At 59.6% G+C, this 14,954-nt stretch overlaps 4 protein-coding genes across 5 annotated transcripts; all 4 read right to left on the bottom strand.

The window, feature by feature from the left end:
* Positions 1 to 958: 958 nt before the first annotated feature.
* CHLRE_09g392877v5 (uncharacterized protein) lies at positions 959 to 3,793 on the bottom strand. Its single transcript, XM_043065656.1, has one exon. The coding sequence runs from the start codon at positions 3,179 to 3,181 to the stop codon at positions 3,014 to 3,016; it is 168 nt and encodes a 55-aa protein (XP_042921194.1). The 5' UTR covers positions 3,182 to 3,793; the 3' UTR covers positions 959 to 3,013.
* Positions 3,794 to 4,452: 659 nt separating this feature from the next.
* CHLRE_09g392914v5 (uncharacterized protein) lies at positions 4,453 to 5,918 on the bottom strand. 2 transcript variants are annotated; one of them, XM_043065658.1, is made up of 3 exons: positions 5,432 to 5,918; positions 4,889 to 5,186; positions 4,453 to 4,741 (listed from the first exon to the last, which is right to left on the bottom strand). In XM_043065658.1, the coding sequence occupies exons 1-3, from the start codon at positions 5,436 to 5,438 to the stop codon at positions 4,612 to 4,614; spliced, it is 435 nt and encodes a 144-aa protein (XP_042921197.1). In that variant the 5' UTR covers positions 5,439 to 5,918; the 3' UTR covers positions 4,453 to 4,611. The 2 variants fall into 2 exon arrangements, with proteins under 2 accessions (XP_042921197.1, XP_042921196.1); XM_043065659.1 differs by lacking the exon at positions 5,432 to 5,918 and having other exon boundaries at positions 4,889 to 5,208.
* On the bottom strand, positions 5,353 to 6,878 carry CHLRE_09g392951v5 (uncharacterized protein). Its single transcript, XM_043065661.1, has 3 exons — positions 6,701 to 6,878; positions 6,435 to 6,542; positions 5,353 to 6,318 (listed from the first exon to the last, which is right to left on the bottom strand). The coding sequence occupies exons 1-2, from the start codon at positions 6,844 to 6,846 to the stop codon at positions 6,491 to 6,493; spliced, it is 198 nt and encodes a 65-aa protein (XP_042921195.1). The 5' UTR covers positions 6,847 to 6,878; the 3' UTR covers positions 5,353 to 6,318; positions 6,435 to 6,490.
* A 5,570-nt stretch (positions 6,879 to 12,448) lies between these two features.
* Positions 12,449 to 14,948, bottom strand: CHLRE_09g392988v5 (uncharacterized protein). The gene is made up of 3 exons (XM_043065662.1): positions 14,602 to 14,948; positions 13,060 to 14,106; positions 12,449 to 12,933 (listed from the first exon to the last, which is right to left on the bottom strand). Exons 1-3 carry the CDS (start codon positions 14,854 to 14,856, stop codon positions 12,727 to 12,729), a joined length of 1,509 nt encoding a protein of 502 aa, XP_042921198.1. The 5' UTR covers positions 14,857 to 14,948; the 3' UTR covers positions 12,449 to 12,726.
* Between the last annotated feature and the right edge of the window lie 6 nt (positions 14,949 to 14,954).

Consider the following 14,954-nt stretch of genomic DNA (forward strand, 5'->3'; position numbering starts at 1 on the left):
GTCCTTGTCATCCGTGGCTAACGTCAGATAAGAGAGCGGTCGTGAAGTGCCGGCAAAGGGGCTGGACTCTGGAGCGATCTAGAGTTTCAGTTGAGATGTTGCCCGACAGTCGGCATTACCTGATCCCCCGATCTCAGGTACCAAAAGCCGTGAGGGTAGATCATCCGAGCTGAACATGGATAGGACACCAGGGGCTTAATCCACCCCGCTCCCACCGGTGGGCAGGACCGGCAAATGATAAGGTGGTCGTGGTGACTTCCCGCCTTCTCTCGAACTGGGTTGAGAGATGATCAGCGAAGGCGTTGCCCCGTTAATACATGCTAGGCCCTATGGGCCAGCGTTGGGATTATTATTATTATTATTATTCCTCCTATACCATAAGAAGAATAATAATAGAAACCGGACTTAGCCGCGCGGGCGATCCTCCGAGGGGGGGGCGGGGCCGGGGCGCCCGGCGTGAGGGACCCAGCTTTGTTGCGAGGAGCGTCGCGCGTGCTCGCGACATAGCTGGGGCCGTATACGGGAGTGCGCTCCGCGGCGTTTGCGTCGGAACCGCGGCCATTTGCTGTCCGGGCAGCCGTGAGGGACCCAGTTTTGTAAATACAGCGCACATAATTCGGCCCCCCACTTAAGAACGCTGCGTCGCCGAGTTGAGGTCCGGGTCTGCGCGAGCACCGGTGTGTGGCCGCGTGGCCCCATAAAAGGGACCCAGCAATATGAATAGCAATTAATAGGCAGCGTGCGCATTAGGAACCGGCAAGGCGGCGCTGCAAGCGAGGTCGGTCGGTAACTCGCGCACGGCCCTAGGGGCCGGTCGTGTCCCCAGCCCATTACCATTCCTATAGCATCTTATACCACACATAAGGTCATTAGAGAAACCCCGGGGCACTGAATCAAGCCGGGGCCGACCTCAAACATGTACATGTCGCGTTCGCCAGGACACGCCATATCAGGCCAGATAGTAGCCTAATTACACTAATGCAGATATCTGTGTTAATGGCAATCGATGACGCCCTAAAACAACGCGTATGCAGGATGTTGGTCGGTCAATTTCGTAACTTGAGCCTCGACGAGCACGTTTTAGCCTGCCGTCAAGCGCTATTGCTCGAATAGATTGCATGTAACATGTAATTAAGTGGCGGAGTTTGTATCCTTGGGGCGACGTCTCCTGGCCTCGGCTTGCGGGTTTGGGTGGGAAAGCGCACCCCCCGGACGGCACGCGGTGAAACCCCCCTGATATATTGTCCTTAACACACCAGTTAGAAACGGCGTGGTGGCATCCTTAAAGGACTATCTATCAGGGGTTTTTGGGTGCCGTCACGTGGGCGCCTCCCTGGGGACACAATTTGTCCTGGAGTGGGACCCACATGGAGAGGGTGCAACTAACAGCAGCAGCTGAAAGGCCTCCCCAGGGGCCTTACCCGCCGCTGACTTCCCCACCGCCCTCCCCCTCCACACCCGGATATTATTATTCAAATGCTCGACAGCCCGAAACCCCCCCGCAATTCCACGCTGCATGCGCCGTACTCAAATTGCGCCTTCCCCCGTCCTGACCGGTACTTAACCCTGCACCGCTTCCGCTTCCCTACAACTTGCATTCAAAGCTTCGATGAAGTACTCTGCCTCGCTCCACGCTGCACTTTGGCTTAGGATGCTTCGGCGATGCCTAAAGCAATTCTTCCTCCCTCCTGCCCGACGGCCACCGCAAACATGATCTCCTGCAAATTCAAGCCTATGCATGCAACATAGTATTTGCTGGGAACTCGTATCGAGCTGGCGCGCTTGCGGATGCCCTGATTCCCCTACGACCTACTCACTTCGCTGGTAATTATGCACACAAGCGAGCGCACACGCATCGATAGCTCCATATTGATTTATGCTTTACGCGCGCTGCGCTACATGCCAGTCACCAGACTTGACACCGCAAGAAGAATAATAATAGAAACCGGACTTAGCCGCGCGGGCGATCCTCCGGGGCCGGGGCGGGGGAGGGGCCTCGGGCGTGAGGGACCCAGCTTTGTTGTGAGGAGCGTCGCGCGCTTGGTCGCGCGTGCTCGCGACATAGCTGGGGCCGCATACGGGAGTGCGCTCCGTGGCGTTTGTGTCGGAGCCGCGGCCATTTGCTGTCCGGGCAGCCGCGAGGGACCCAGTTGTGTAAATACAGCGCACAGAATTCGGCCCCCCACTTAAGAACGCCGCGTCGCCGAGTTGAGTATCGGGTTTGCGCGAGCACCGGTGTGTGGCCGCGTGGCCCCATAAAAGGGACCCAGAATTATGAATAGCAATTAATAGGCAGCATGCGCCTCAGGCACCGGCAAGGTGTCGCTGCGAGGTCGGTCGGCAACGTCCAACTACGGGCCGGTCGTGTCCCCAGCCCAGTACCATTCCCATAGCATCTACTACAACATATAAGGTCATTAGGGTAGCCCCGGGGCACTGAATCGAGCCGGGGCCGACCTCAAACATCTGCATGTCGCGTTCGCCAGGACACGCCATATCAGGCCCCGCAATTCCACGCTGCATGCGCCGTACTCAAATTGCGCCTTCCCCCGTCCTGACCGGTACCCGACCTCAAACATCTGCATGTCGCGTTCGCCAGGACACGCCATATCAGGCCCCGCAATTCCACGCTGCATGCGCCGTACTCAAATTGCGCCTTCCCCCGTCCTGACCGGTACTTAACCCTGCACCGCTTCCGCTTCCCTACAACTTGCATTCAAAGCTTCGATGAAGTACTCTGCCTCGCTCCACGCTGCACTTTGGCTTAGGATGCTTCGGCGATGCCTAAAGCAATTCTTCCTCCCTCCTGCCCGACGGCCACCGCAAACATGATCTCCTGCAAATTCAAGCCTATGCATGCAACATAGTATTTGCTGGGAACTCGTATCGAGCTGGCGCGCTTGCGGATGCCCTGATTCCCCTACGACCTACTCACTTCGCTGGTAATTATGCACACAAGCGAGCGCACACGCATCGATAGCTCCATATTGATTTATGCTTTACGCGCGCTGCGCTACATGCCAGTCACCAGACTTGACACCGCAAGAAGAATAATAATAGAAACCGGACTTAGCCGCGCGGGCGATCCTCCGGGGCCGGGGCGGGGGAGGGGCCTCGGGCGTGAGGGACCCAGCTTTGTTGTGAGGAGCGTCGCGCGCTTGGTCGCGCGTGCTCGCGACATAGCTGGGGCCGCATACGGGAGTGCGCTCCGTGGCGTTTGTGTCGGAGCCGCGGCCATTTGCTGTCCGGGCAGCCGCGAGGGACCCAGTTGTGTAAATACAGCGCACAGAATTCGGCCCCCCACTTAAGAACGCCGCGTCGCCGAGTTGAGTATCGGGTTTGCGCGAGCACCGGTGTGTGGCCGCGTGGCCCCATAAAAGGGACCCAGAATTATGAATAGCAATTAATAGGCAGCATGCGCCTCAGGCACCGGCAAGGTGGCGCTGCGAGGTCGGTCGGCAACGTCCAACTACGGGCCGGTCGTGTCCCCAGCCCAGTACCATTCCCATAGCATCTACTACAACATATAAGGTCATTAGGGTAGCCCCGGGGCACTGAATCGAGCCGGGGCCGACCTCAAACATCTGCATGTCGCGTTCGCCAGGACACGCCATATCAGGCCAGATAGTAGCCTGATTACACCTATGCAGATATCTGTGTAGACGGCAATTGATCACGCCCCAAAACAACGCCTATGCAGGATGTTGGTCGGTCAATTTCGTGACTTGAGCCTCGACGAGCACGTTTTAGCCTGCCGTCAAGCGCTATTGCTCGAATAGATTGCACATAACATGTAAATAAGTGGCAGAGTTTGTATCCCGCTCTGCATTTTGTTTGGGGCCTCCTTGGCGTGCGGGTTTGGCACGCGGTGAAACCCCCCTGATGTCCTGTACACATCAGTTAGGGACGGCGTGGTGGTCCTTAAAGTACTATCTATCAGGGGGTTTTGGGTGCCGTCATGTTGGCGCCTCCCTGGGGACACGATTTGTCATGGAGTGGGACGCGCATGGAGACGGCGCAATGTCCACGTAGGCCGACGATGCAATCTAGCATGCAGGGGGCTAGGAAGGGACCAATGCAATCTACACTAATGCAGATATCTGTGTTAATGGCAATCGATGACGCCCTAAAACAACGCGTATGCAGGATGTTGGTCGGTCAATTTCGTAACTTGAGCCTCGACGAGCACGTTTTAGCCTGCCGTCAAGCGCTATTGCTCGAATAGATTGCATGTAACATGTAATTAAGTGGCGGAGTTTGTATCCTTGGGGCGACGTCTCCTGGCCTCGGCTTGCGGGTTTGGGTGGGAAAGCGCACCCCCCGGACGGCACGCGGTGAAACCCCCCTGATATATTGTCCTTAACACACCAGTTAGAAACGGCGTGGTGGCATCCTTAAAGGACTATCTATCAGGGGTTTTTGGGTGCCGTCACGTGGGCGCCTCCCTGGGGACACAATTTGTCCTGGAGTGGGACCCACATGGAGAGGGTGCAACTAACAGCAGCAGCTGAAAGGCCTCCCCAGGGGCCTTACCCGCCGCTGACTTCCCCACCGCCCTCCCCCTCCACACCCGGCCCCTCCCCCTCCGCGACCACCTCGGCGCCCCCGGCCTCAGCCAGTCCCTCCACCGTGGTCTATCTGGCCGGCGTGCGCAGACTCAGCCGCCGCTTGCGGGCTCTGCCCCTGCTGCTGCGGCGGCGGCTTGTGAGAGCCCTGCCCCTCGAGCCCCGCCGCGTCCGACCTGCCATTATTCCTATATCATAAGAAGAATAATAATAGAAACCGGACTTAGATGGGCCAAACACCCCCACACGCGCATGTGCGTGCAATCAGCGGCACGTCCATTCAACTTATATACTTAACTAATGACACCAGCACTAGCACTTACGGGGGGAAGGAAGGCGCGCCGTTGCTTCCAGATAAGTCGGGGTCACGGCGGATGTCGCCGGGCGAGTTGGGAGGTAACGGGGCCCATGGCGGGTACGTGGGCGCACCTGTTGCCATTTCGCTGTCACCCGAGGGGCTGGGAGTGGCGCCCTTATCCTCCGGCAAGCTGGGTGGTGCGGGGGTAGGCTCATTGTCAGGAAGCAGCTGCGAGTCTGGAGCCGCCTGATGGAGGCCGCGCAGCACGTTGCGCAGCTGGGCACGCTTGCTCGCCCGGCTGCCCTCGGCGGTCATGGCGTCACCTGTGGATCGGGTTTAAGGGTTTCGTGATCAGGACCGGCAGTGCGAGAACAAGGTAGACTGTGCGGGGCCGCGGGTGATGGACTGTGCGGGGCCGCGGGTGATGGACAAGGCTACCGTAACATCGGCGGTAGTGCAGTCGTGAATGCAGTGTGAGGGAGGCATAGAGCGCCTCAGGGACTCCCCAACGCTCCCCACCCCCTGACTCCACTCACATAACACAGCCGCCCTCCGCCACGGTGCGTACCTCGCATCACACGTGCGCTAGCTATTGATGCCAGCAGCAAGAGCCCCAGCGCCGTGGCAGGGAGCACCCGCGCAATCCTAAGATGGAGCCAGAAACGGCGGGGGCACAAGGACGTTCAACAAAACAATCGCGGTGCCTTCAAACGCGGGCGACTCAACCAACAGCATCATGACTGGGACTAAAGGCAGCAGAACGCAACGCCCGTGCACGATGTTCGCTCCTCACACATCGGGCCTCCATCAATGGACGAATGCAACAGCCATCATGCATCTCGCTTACGCCTTCATCTTGAAATAAGCCCCGAAAGCGTCCTGGGGACGAGAAGTTGGCAACCCGTCTGACAACAAGGACTAACCAAGCGTGTTCAAGCTAATAGTTCTCTTATTTTGTTGCAGTAACTGCGAATACGTTCGTTTACCAATAAACAGACCTGTTGGCAACTACTTGAACCTGCGAGCAACCCGTGCCTCGCGCCGTGTAAATCTGCAAAAGGCTTTCGGGCACGGCTGCTGTATGCGACAATCCACTGATCGGGTGGGCCGCGTTTAATGGATAAACCTCAGAATCAAATATCCGCTTCGGCCCCATTGCTTCGCCCGCCCGCCCGCCCACCATTCTACGTGATTAAAGACTTCTCTTTACGCCTTCTTATCCCTTACTCCTACCACTCCTTTTCTCCTTCTCCTTCGTCCGTCTCCTCCTTCTGCTTCTCCTCCTTCTTCTGGCGGCTCTTCCGCATCCACTCTCTGCCGGCGAGTCGCTGTATGTGCCTCAGAATCAGCTTCAGTCAGCGGCGGCGCACTCGCTGTGCGCTCCCGCATTGGCGCATTCTGATCGCATTCTTCGTCATGGACAGACAGGCTTCGTGGCACGACCCTTGGCACGACCTGCATCACGGAGGAGGAACCAGGTTGCCTCAGTATGTGCGGTAATGAAAGGTGGGTTGGGCTCAGTAACAGCGATACAGCGATCCCAAGAACGGGCTGGTAGCGATCCGACTCACCGCCGCGGCCGCGACTCCCCAACATCCGCGCCGCCACCTCGGCCTTCTCCGGCGCATCAAAGGTGCCACCGGCCAACGGTGTTGCGACCAACTTCCCAGCTGCGGCGCCTGTGGGGTTGTCAGGGTGGAGTGGCCGGCAGCATGGGCGGCAGGCATCTGGACTTCAACCCGCGCCAACGCCCGGACCCAGCCTCACTACTACTCCTTCTCCTCGTACATGCCCGCCCCCCTACCCCATTTGCGTGCCTTTTTGGCTCCCATCTCACCCGCGGCAGCCAGGTGAACTAACGCTGCGCTTGGGCTCCGTGTAGCTGGGCTCCGTGTAGCCGTCGGCCTGTGCCAACGCCGCAGCCTCCCTCGGGCTAGCGAGTAGCAGGCGTGGCCGTGGCCGCCCAGCGTGTAGGCCTCCCATGCCCCTTTGAGCAGATGGTACGCCCCGGCCGTGGCCGCACCTGTGGGCAGATAAGGGGATCGGGGACTTGAGGTGTGGAGGTGCGGCGGCGTGCTGCATGTCATCCCCGCTGCCGGTGAAGCGTGGTCACTGAGCACGCATTATGCGTCATAAGACTACCTCTTGCGAGTCCCTAAGCTGACAAGCTAGGGTGAGGCCGGTGGCGAGTCCGCTGTTGGCCCTACCAAGATAACCCCTCCAACATCATCTGACGCTAGGAATGGGTGCTGGTTCGGGACAAGGTCCCAGCGGCGCGGAGGCCGACGCAGACTCACAAACGCAGCTAGCCGTGACCAGAAGTCTGCAATCACCTCCACACCGATCCTTCGCACAACAGCAACCTCCGCAGTCCGGTCGGCAGCATCACGGCAAGCGTAAAGGCGCTGTCGGCCGTATTCCAGGGCCGCCACAGCAGCCAAGCACACGATGTCCCACACCGCCTGCGATAGCCCTGGTGGCGCCTGTACTAACCACAACTGGTTCCGTGTGATGTCCACATTCGCATGCTCCCGCATCACATCACGCAGAGCCTCCGCCACCACACAGTCCCAGAAGTGATGAACCCTAGCCCCAGCAGTCATCTGAGTCCCACACGGGCATTTCTCCACGCGTCCATCTGCGGCCCACGCCGCAAGCATCCCAAAGCCCGTGAACCCATTGACTGCCAGACGCCAGAGCGGTTCCTTGTGTCGCGGCTCCCACACCAAAGCCCACAGCCGCGCCAGGGCCGCCCGCAGCGCATGAATTGCTTCCGCGGGCGGCGCGGCGCCGCTGGAGGCCTCTTGGATGAAGGCCAAGTGACGCACGCGGAGCGCGTCGTACGCAGGCGCAAGTTGAAGCTGGGTGGCCTGCTTCACCGTAAGGGTCAGCAAGGGCACGTCAGCCGCGCCATGCCGCCACCCCAGGCTCTGCGCAAGCAGCAGCCATACCTGGGGGGCAGGAGGCACGGAGGCCGCGCCGCCAGGCGCATGCAGTGTGGCCGACGCCGCCACCCTCCACGCCGCCGGTACACGGGCCAGCAGCGCGGAGAATTGGGCAGCAGCATCCGGGCCGGACTGCAGCTCCGGCGGCACGCGCGCCATATCCGTAATGCGCAGGATGGGGCGCAGGACGGACCGCTTGTACTGTATAGTGCAGCGACGCGCGAGGCGCGGCCCCAGCGCACCAGCCGGCTTGGAAGCCACCAGCTGGCGCACCGCGGCCAGCGCCTCTGTAACAGTCGTGTGCTAGACTTAGAATCTGACCTATAGACTACCTATATAAACAACCGAGAAAGGTGGTGTTAAGATACACCGGGGTGTTTCCGAGGCGCTTAAGTAGCCCGGTGGGCACGGTTGGCGGGAAACCGTGTAACCGTAGTTACTAGGGTTTAGGCGAAGAACGTCCGAGCAATGGACGAACGCCATACGGAATGTGATACGGAATGCCCTTGTCTTCCAACCGTGTGTCGAGAGAGTTTAAGTCCGTAGACCTCTTGTTACAGTCCTCCCCACCTAGAGCGAGAGTCCCTGCGAGCTTGCGTCAGGGGGCCTTCGGAGTGTTGGGGTCTGCCGTGGCAGGACGTCCCTAAGCAGTACGCCCACGCTTGCGTGGTGGCGCAGTTGGTGTAACCCCTGCAGCCGGGGCCGGGGCCGTGTCGGCTGCAACCTTGCGTTTGGACCTGCGTGTGGCCTGGGAAGCCCAGTACTCATCAATCGCAGACTCAGTGATGTGTGCTTCCGGTTCCCAAGTGTTGTGCTCAGGACCGTAACCTTCCCAGGAGACGAGGTACTCCTTGACCGTCTTACCGCCGCGCTTCTTGTCGCGGTGGGCCAGGAGGCGGTCAACGGACCAGTATGCGCCATCGTCAAGCACGGCCACAGGGGGCGGAGGCGTCCAGACGGAGCCGGGTGCCTGTTTGTGAGGTTTGAGGCGCGAAACATGGAAAACTGGGTGAATACGGTAGTTCGCTGGGAGGTCGAGTTTGACTGCGACAGGTCCAATTGTTTGAGTGACCGTATAGGGTCCAATCCAGAGCGGCAGAAACTTCTTCGTGCCGGGATGCTTAAGGTTGATGTGCTGAGTGTTCAGTAGCACTCTGTCGCCTACTTTGTAGCTCACCTCGCGCATGTTGCGATCGGCGTAGTGCTTGTAGCGCTCCTGAGCAGCGGAGATGCAGCGCTTAGCACGCTGGATGCTTTCCTCGATATCGGAGCAGAAGCGAGCAGCAGCAGGGACTTTGCTGTCTGCAGAGCCGAGAGTAGGCAGGCGAGGGTTGCGACAGTAGTTCAGCTGGAAAGGCGTTGCCTTGATGGATTCCTGGTATGTGTTGTTGATTGCGAATTCGACGAGTGGTAGCTTCTTATCCCAGTCGTCGTGAGTAGGATTTACGTAGTTGCGCAGAATTTCTTGCAGCACGCGGTTCATGCGCTCCGTTTGGCCATCCGTCTGTGGATGATAAGCTGTAGACACGTTTTGCTTGGTGCCTGTGAGGCGATACAGCTCGGCCATGAACTTGTTCACGAAAACGGAGCCGCGATCGGATACGACCTCCTCTGGAAAACCGTGGCTTCGCCAAACAGTTTCAAGGAACAGCTGTGCAAAGTCTTCAGCTGTAATTGTCTCAGTCGTGGGGGCTACACGACACATTTTGGTTAGCCGGTCGACGAATACCACGATAGTGTCATGCCCGTCTCGAGTTGTGGGCAGGTGCGTAATAAAATCCATCGACACGTGTGTCCATACGTGTCGAGGGAGCTCCAAAGGCTTGCACAGACCCGCAGGCTTCTGCATGAGCGGTTTGTTTCGCTGGCAGAGCTCGCATCCTAGGACTTGGCGCCTTACGTCACTAGTGATGCCCGGCCACCAGAACTCTCGCTGGACAAGCTCGAGGGTTCGTTCGATACCCCGATGGCCGGCGTAGGGGCTGTCGTGAAGCTCCCTGATAATGCGGGTGCGCAAATCGTTGTAGTTAGGGACAACGATTTTGCCTTGGCAGCGGTAGAAACCATCAGTTTGGTCGTAGGTGACACCGTGGCGGGCGAGTGCCCTTGCGTCGACGAATAGCGGGTCGTGTGAATAGCTCACGCGAATCTCGCCGGGCAGAGAAGAGGTCAAGGAGTAACGGGACTGTGCCTTAGCGGCAAGTACCGTGGCGTGCATGCGAGAGAGGGGGTCTGCGACGTTGATACGGCCAGGCCGGTATTCCCACGTGTAGTGGAAGCGGGAAAGGTATTCAATCCAGCGCACTTGGCGGCGGGACAGTTTGGCCAGGCTCTTTTGTGAATCAATGAACGTGTTTGGGTTATGGTCCGTGACGAGTGTGATTTGCGGACCTTCCAGATAGCAGCGCCATTGTTTGAGCGCTTTGATCACACCAAGCAGTTCTTGCTCAGTAGTGGTGTAGTTGCGTTCAGGGGGCGTGAACTTGGAGCTTGTGTATGCAGCGGGGTGCCCTTCCTGCATGAGAACAGCGCCTGTACCTGCTAGTGAGGCGTCGCTGATAACTTCATAGTGCTTGTTGGGGTCAGGAAAACGCAGCACAGGTGCGTTGGTGAGGGCGAACTTGACTCCGTTGAATGCCTCTTCCTGCTGTGTGCCCCACTGCCATTCGGCTGTACTGCCTGTGAGCTGTGTGAGTGGAGCCACGAGGCTTGAGTACCCCTGAATGAATTTGCGAAAGTAGTTGGCAAGACCGAGGAAACCGCGCAGGCTTGACACCTCCTTGGGGGTGGGCCAGTCGCGTACGGTGGCGACTTTGCTTTCGTCCACCTTCAGTCCGTCTTTGCTGACGATCATGCCCAGAAATTTGAGCTCGGTGCGGTTAAACTCGCATTTGGAGCGCTTGGCTTGTAGCTGCTCTTGGCGCAGCGCTGTCAGCACGGTGCGAAGATGTTCAATGTGTTCCTCGGGAGTCTTGCTGAAGATGATTACGTCGTCCAGGTAAATCAGGACAAACTTGTTTAAATATGGTTGAAATACTTGGTTCATGACGGCCTGGAAAACGCTGGGCGCGTTGGCTAAACCCATGCTTAGGACCAGGAACTCGTACAGTCCGTCGGGCGTGCGGAAGGCAGTTTTCTGCCTGTCCTTGTCGTTGATGCGTATTTGATGATAGCCGGACTGCAGGTCGATGGATGAGAAGATAGTAGCGCCGTGCAGGGCGTCAAAAAGGTCCTCCGGGTTGGGGATGGGGTAGCGGTTCTTCACCGTAACCTTGTTCAGTGCACGGTAATCGATGCACATTCGCAGGCCACCGTCCTTCTTGGCGGCAAACAGAATGGGTGCGCCCCAAGGCGACGATGATGGCTGGATAAGGCCTAGCCGCAGCAGCTCTTGTACTTGCTTGCTGACTTCTTCGCGCTCATTGGGGGCCAAGCGGTACATGCGGGAGAACACTGGTTTTGCGCCAGGTTCCAGGTCGATTGTGTGTTCGATGCCGCGGTCCTTAGGCGGCCCTTGAATAGGTTCGAACACGTCTTTGAATTCGTCAAGAAGTGCGTTGAGTTGTGTTTCGGGAATGGTGGGTGTGGGTGAAGGGGAAGTTGGGTTGGTGGGGGTGGTATGCGTGGCGCACAGGTGTGGTGTCTCGGGAAAGATGGGTGGGTTGGTGCGGAGCTGTGCGGCGCACGCTGGCGGTGCAGATGATTCGGTATCGAGCCGTGACAGCACGTCGGGTTTGGCTTCGCGCACGACCACCAGCATGCCAGGCACGTTCTTGCGCATGGCGCGGCGGGCGGCGCTAGCGGACATGAGGTCGGGAGTGGTTGCGGCGAGCATGGCGCAGATGGCCTTCATGTGTGCAACGCCGGCATTCGTGTCCTCCCCACCTGCTGTCGAACCCTTATTGCACGAGTCAGCAACCAGCAGTATGTGCTTGGTGCTGCCGTTGGCGGGCTTGGTGAGCAGGCAGGTAAGGTTAGGGATGTCTAGCTTCACGCCGTTGGCGCGCATCCAGTCCATACCCAGAATCAAGTCAACGCCGGGCAGGAGGGATGGCATGACGAGTGCTGGGACGGCTGCGGTGTATTTCTGGATGTGCAATGGTAGTTGTGCGGTGCCTTCAAGGGTCACGCGCTTGCCGTCTGCGACTTCTACCTCCTTGGCGCCGTGCGGTGCGACGGTCAGGCCAGGGGGAAGTGCGTTCTTGCTAACGATGGAGTGGGATGCGCCTGTATCGATCAGGACTTTGTGTTGTGTGTGGCCAATGCGGCACTTGAAAATGAGAGCGTTGTCTGGGCTAGCCACGCGGAGCTTGGGCTGTTGCGGGGGGTCGTACCATGCTTGCAAGTCCTGCGGTGCAGGGTCAAGCTGATTGCTGTCCGCTGACGTTGCAAAGAGAAGTGTACCCGTGGCGTATTCTTGCAGGAGTGTCATGCCCGTGGTAAGCTTGCCGCTGAGCGAGCCCTTAGGAGCGATGATCACTGCGCTGGTGTCGAATGGCCTAGTTGCCTTGCAACGCTGGTAGTGCTTAACCCAGTACTGCAGCTGACCATGCGGTGGGTTGAGCCAAACGTGGTGACCGCCGACGTCTGACTTAAAGAACGAGCGCTTGGGACAAGCAAAGGTGGCGCAATGAGCATTGGAGCCTTCATCATTACACGCAGCGTCAAAGGAGAAGTCTCGTCCTGAGGCAGTTTGCAAACTCAAGAACTCAGCTCGACTGAACATCCTATCTGCCTTATGCGTGTGTGTGGTGCCCGGTGCCGTAGCAGCCGTGGCGTGCGTATGCTTGTGCGATGGGTGCTGACAACCCTGATGCGGTGCGGGGTGCGTACACTGCCCACTACCTAGCGACTCATGCTCATTAAATGATGGCTGCGCAGCGGGGCTGCCACCTAAACCTTCACGCTGCGCAACACCCTACGCGGCAAACTTGGGGTTGTGGTCGCGGCAGGTGTTCCACTTGCGGCTGACGTCCTCACGGGCGCACTTGGTGCAGAACCCGAGAGTCTTCAGGCCGGCAATGCTCTTGTCCTCCTCCGAGCGCTGGCGCTTCGCGGAGCCGCCGGCGCCGTCGCCCATGCGGTCGCGCAGGGCGTCGAACTTGTTCTCCAGGCGTCCGAGCGCCTGTGTTTTGCGAGCATTGCGGAGGGGCACATAGCGGTCAGGGCGCTTAGTGTGCTTGAATGCGTGAGTGCGGGGAGCGTGCTTGCTGTGCGTGTGCGGCTTGCCGCGGTGGGGCAAGCGCTTAACGTACGCGACGGTTGCATCCCCGTCTCCGTCAGAACCCTCATCGTCACTGCTGGAAGCGTTGTTGCAGTCGTCGCTGTCCGTGCCTTTGGGAATGCTGGCTACGGCGGCGCTGGCGCTGGCACGTTTGCGCATGCGGTACCCTAGCTCGGCAGCGTACGCGGCGTCTATCGCGGAGGCAAGGGTCTTGTGGCGCTTGTTGTCTCCGTCGACTATGGCATCGCGCGCAAGGCTGGGTAGCATGTTATCGAAGAAGTACTGAATCCGGTCTGCCTCAGCCATGTCAGGGGCTTCGAGCAGCAGGGTAGTGAACTTCTGCACGTACTGCGAGACAGGCATGCCGGGGGTCTGGCGCGCCTCACCGGCACTGATGCGCTCGCGCACGCGCTGGGGTTCCGACTGGTTCTCTAGGTCGCCGTACGCGCGCTTAAACTCAGCCTGCAGTGCGGTGGCGTCTAGAGCCTTGCCAGTGGAGTGGTAGTATGCGCGCAGGTTTTTGAACCATGTGGCCGCGGGTCCCTCTAGGAAGAACTCGAAGTCGTTAAGCAGGTTCATGCCCGTGCGGCCCATGTATGAGGTAACCGACGCGAACCACACCTCCCTGTCCCCAATGCTCTTATCTAAGTCGGGATCACCCGCAAGCTTAGACGGACGGGGCAGGTGGCGCGCGTATGGCACAGCGGTGCTAGGTGCCGAACCCGGACTCACCAGCTGAATCTCGTGGACGGCGGCGTTCAGCGGAGCCTGAGAGTTGCGGAGGTTGGCCACGTCAGTGTTGGTGTTGACCAGCAGCGAGTGCATGTTCTGCAGCCCGTTGCGCAGACTCTCGACCGCCTGCTGGGTGCCGTGGCCGGTGCGCTGGACGTCCTCCAGCAGGTGGCCGTGGCCGTTCTGCCGGTGGCGCAGGGTGTCCAGCTGCGACATGACGCTGGGCGGCTGGTGGAAGGCAGGACCGCCGGTGCCAAAGGCAGGCCCGGCGTGACCGTAGGTGGGGCCGGGGCCGTAGCTGGCCGGCGCCATGGGAGCGGAGGGCTGGTGGTCGTAGCCGTACTGCGGGGCAGGGGCGGCCGTGGGTGGGGGAGCATGTGAGTGCGTCTGTGGAGCACTTGACAGATTGTTGGGTGGTGGTGGCGGCCGCAAGCGGGCGCGGGCTGCACGCGGGGGCGCGTTAGCGGCTGACGGGTCCGACGCGGTCGGTGGAAGGTCGGAGCTGACCGGAGCGCCCGTGCCCGTGCTAGGTCCCGCTGCGAGGGACGCACGGACGCGGCTATAGATGCCACTCGGGCCCATTGTGAGGGCCTGCTCCGGTGCGGAACGAGCGAGCGATGCAGTGCGAGGGCCATGCGATTCGTGGCTGCCGTCGCTACCGTTTGAGGTAGGTTGGAGTGGATTAATGCTAGTGCCCGTAGGTTCAGCTAGCGATTGTGTAGCCGCACGAGTCGGCGAGCGGCGAAGAGTTGATTGCAATGCGTTGTGCACCCGCGACATCAAAGCGAGTGCAGTGGACGTAGGCAATGACAGTATGTTGCGAAACATTCCACTGACCTCATCGCCTTCGCCGGCGGAGAGCATCTCGTCGTCGTTGTTCGAGCCCATGCCCGGCGCGGATGCAGGGCGAGGGGGCAGGTGGACAGACGACGGAGCAGCGGAGCCACCAGAGCCAGCACGCGGCGCGGCGGCAGCCGCAGCTGCAGCGGCAGCGGCCGCAGCGGCAGCCTGCTGGGCGAGAGCCTGCTGAGCAGCAGCGGCCTGGGCAGCCTGAGCGGCAGCCTGAGCCGCGGCTTCAGCAGCGGGGTCCATAGCTATCAGGGGCTAGAACGAAAGGCGTTTCGCACCACTGTAACAGTCGTGTGCTAGACTTAGAATCTGACCTATAGACTACCTATATAAACAACCGA

This window comes from Chlamydomonas reinhardtii, chromosome 9, assembly GCF_000002595.2.
Source record: "Chlamydomonas reinhardtii strain CC-503 cw92 mt+ chromosome 9, whole genome shotgun sequence".
Lineage (NCBI taxonomy): Eukaryota > Viridiplantae > Chlorophyta > Chlorophyceae > Chlamydomonadales > Chlamydomonadaceae > Chlamydomonas > Chlamydomonas reinhardtii.

Coding starts and splice junctions, on each gene's coding strand:
- CHLRE_09g392877v5 (XM_043065656.1), bottom strand. CDS start 3,181: ATGTCGCGAGCACGCGCGACCAAGCGCGCGACGCTCCTCACAACAAAG.
- CHLRE_09g392914v5 (XM_043065658.1), bottom strand. Junction 4,742..4,888: donor GGCGCGCCTTCCTTCCCCCC/GTAAGTGCTAGT, acceptor GAATAATGGCAG/GTCGGACGCGGCGGGGCTCG.
- CHLRE_09g392951v5 (XM_043065661.1), bottom strand. CDS start 6,846: ATGGGAGGCCTACACGCTGGGCGGCCACGGCCACGCCTGCTACTCGCT. Junction 6,543..6,700: donor AGTTCACCTGGCTGCCGCGG/GTGAGATGGGAG, acceptor ACAACCCCACAG/GCGCCGCAGCTGGGAAGTTG.
- CHLRE_09g392988v5 (XM_043065662.1), bottom strand. CDS start 14,856: ATGGACCCCGCTGCTGAAGCCGCGGCTCAGGCTGCCGCTCAGGCTGCC. Junction 14,107..14,601: donor CCGCCGGCGAAGGCGATGAG/GTCAGTGGAATG, acceptor CCTGCCCCGCAG/TACGGCTACGACCACCAGCC. Junction 12,934..13,059: donor GGGATGCAACCGTCGCGTAC/GTTAAGCGCTTG, acceptor CGCAAAACACAG/GCGCTCGGACGCCTGGAGAA.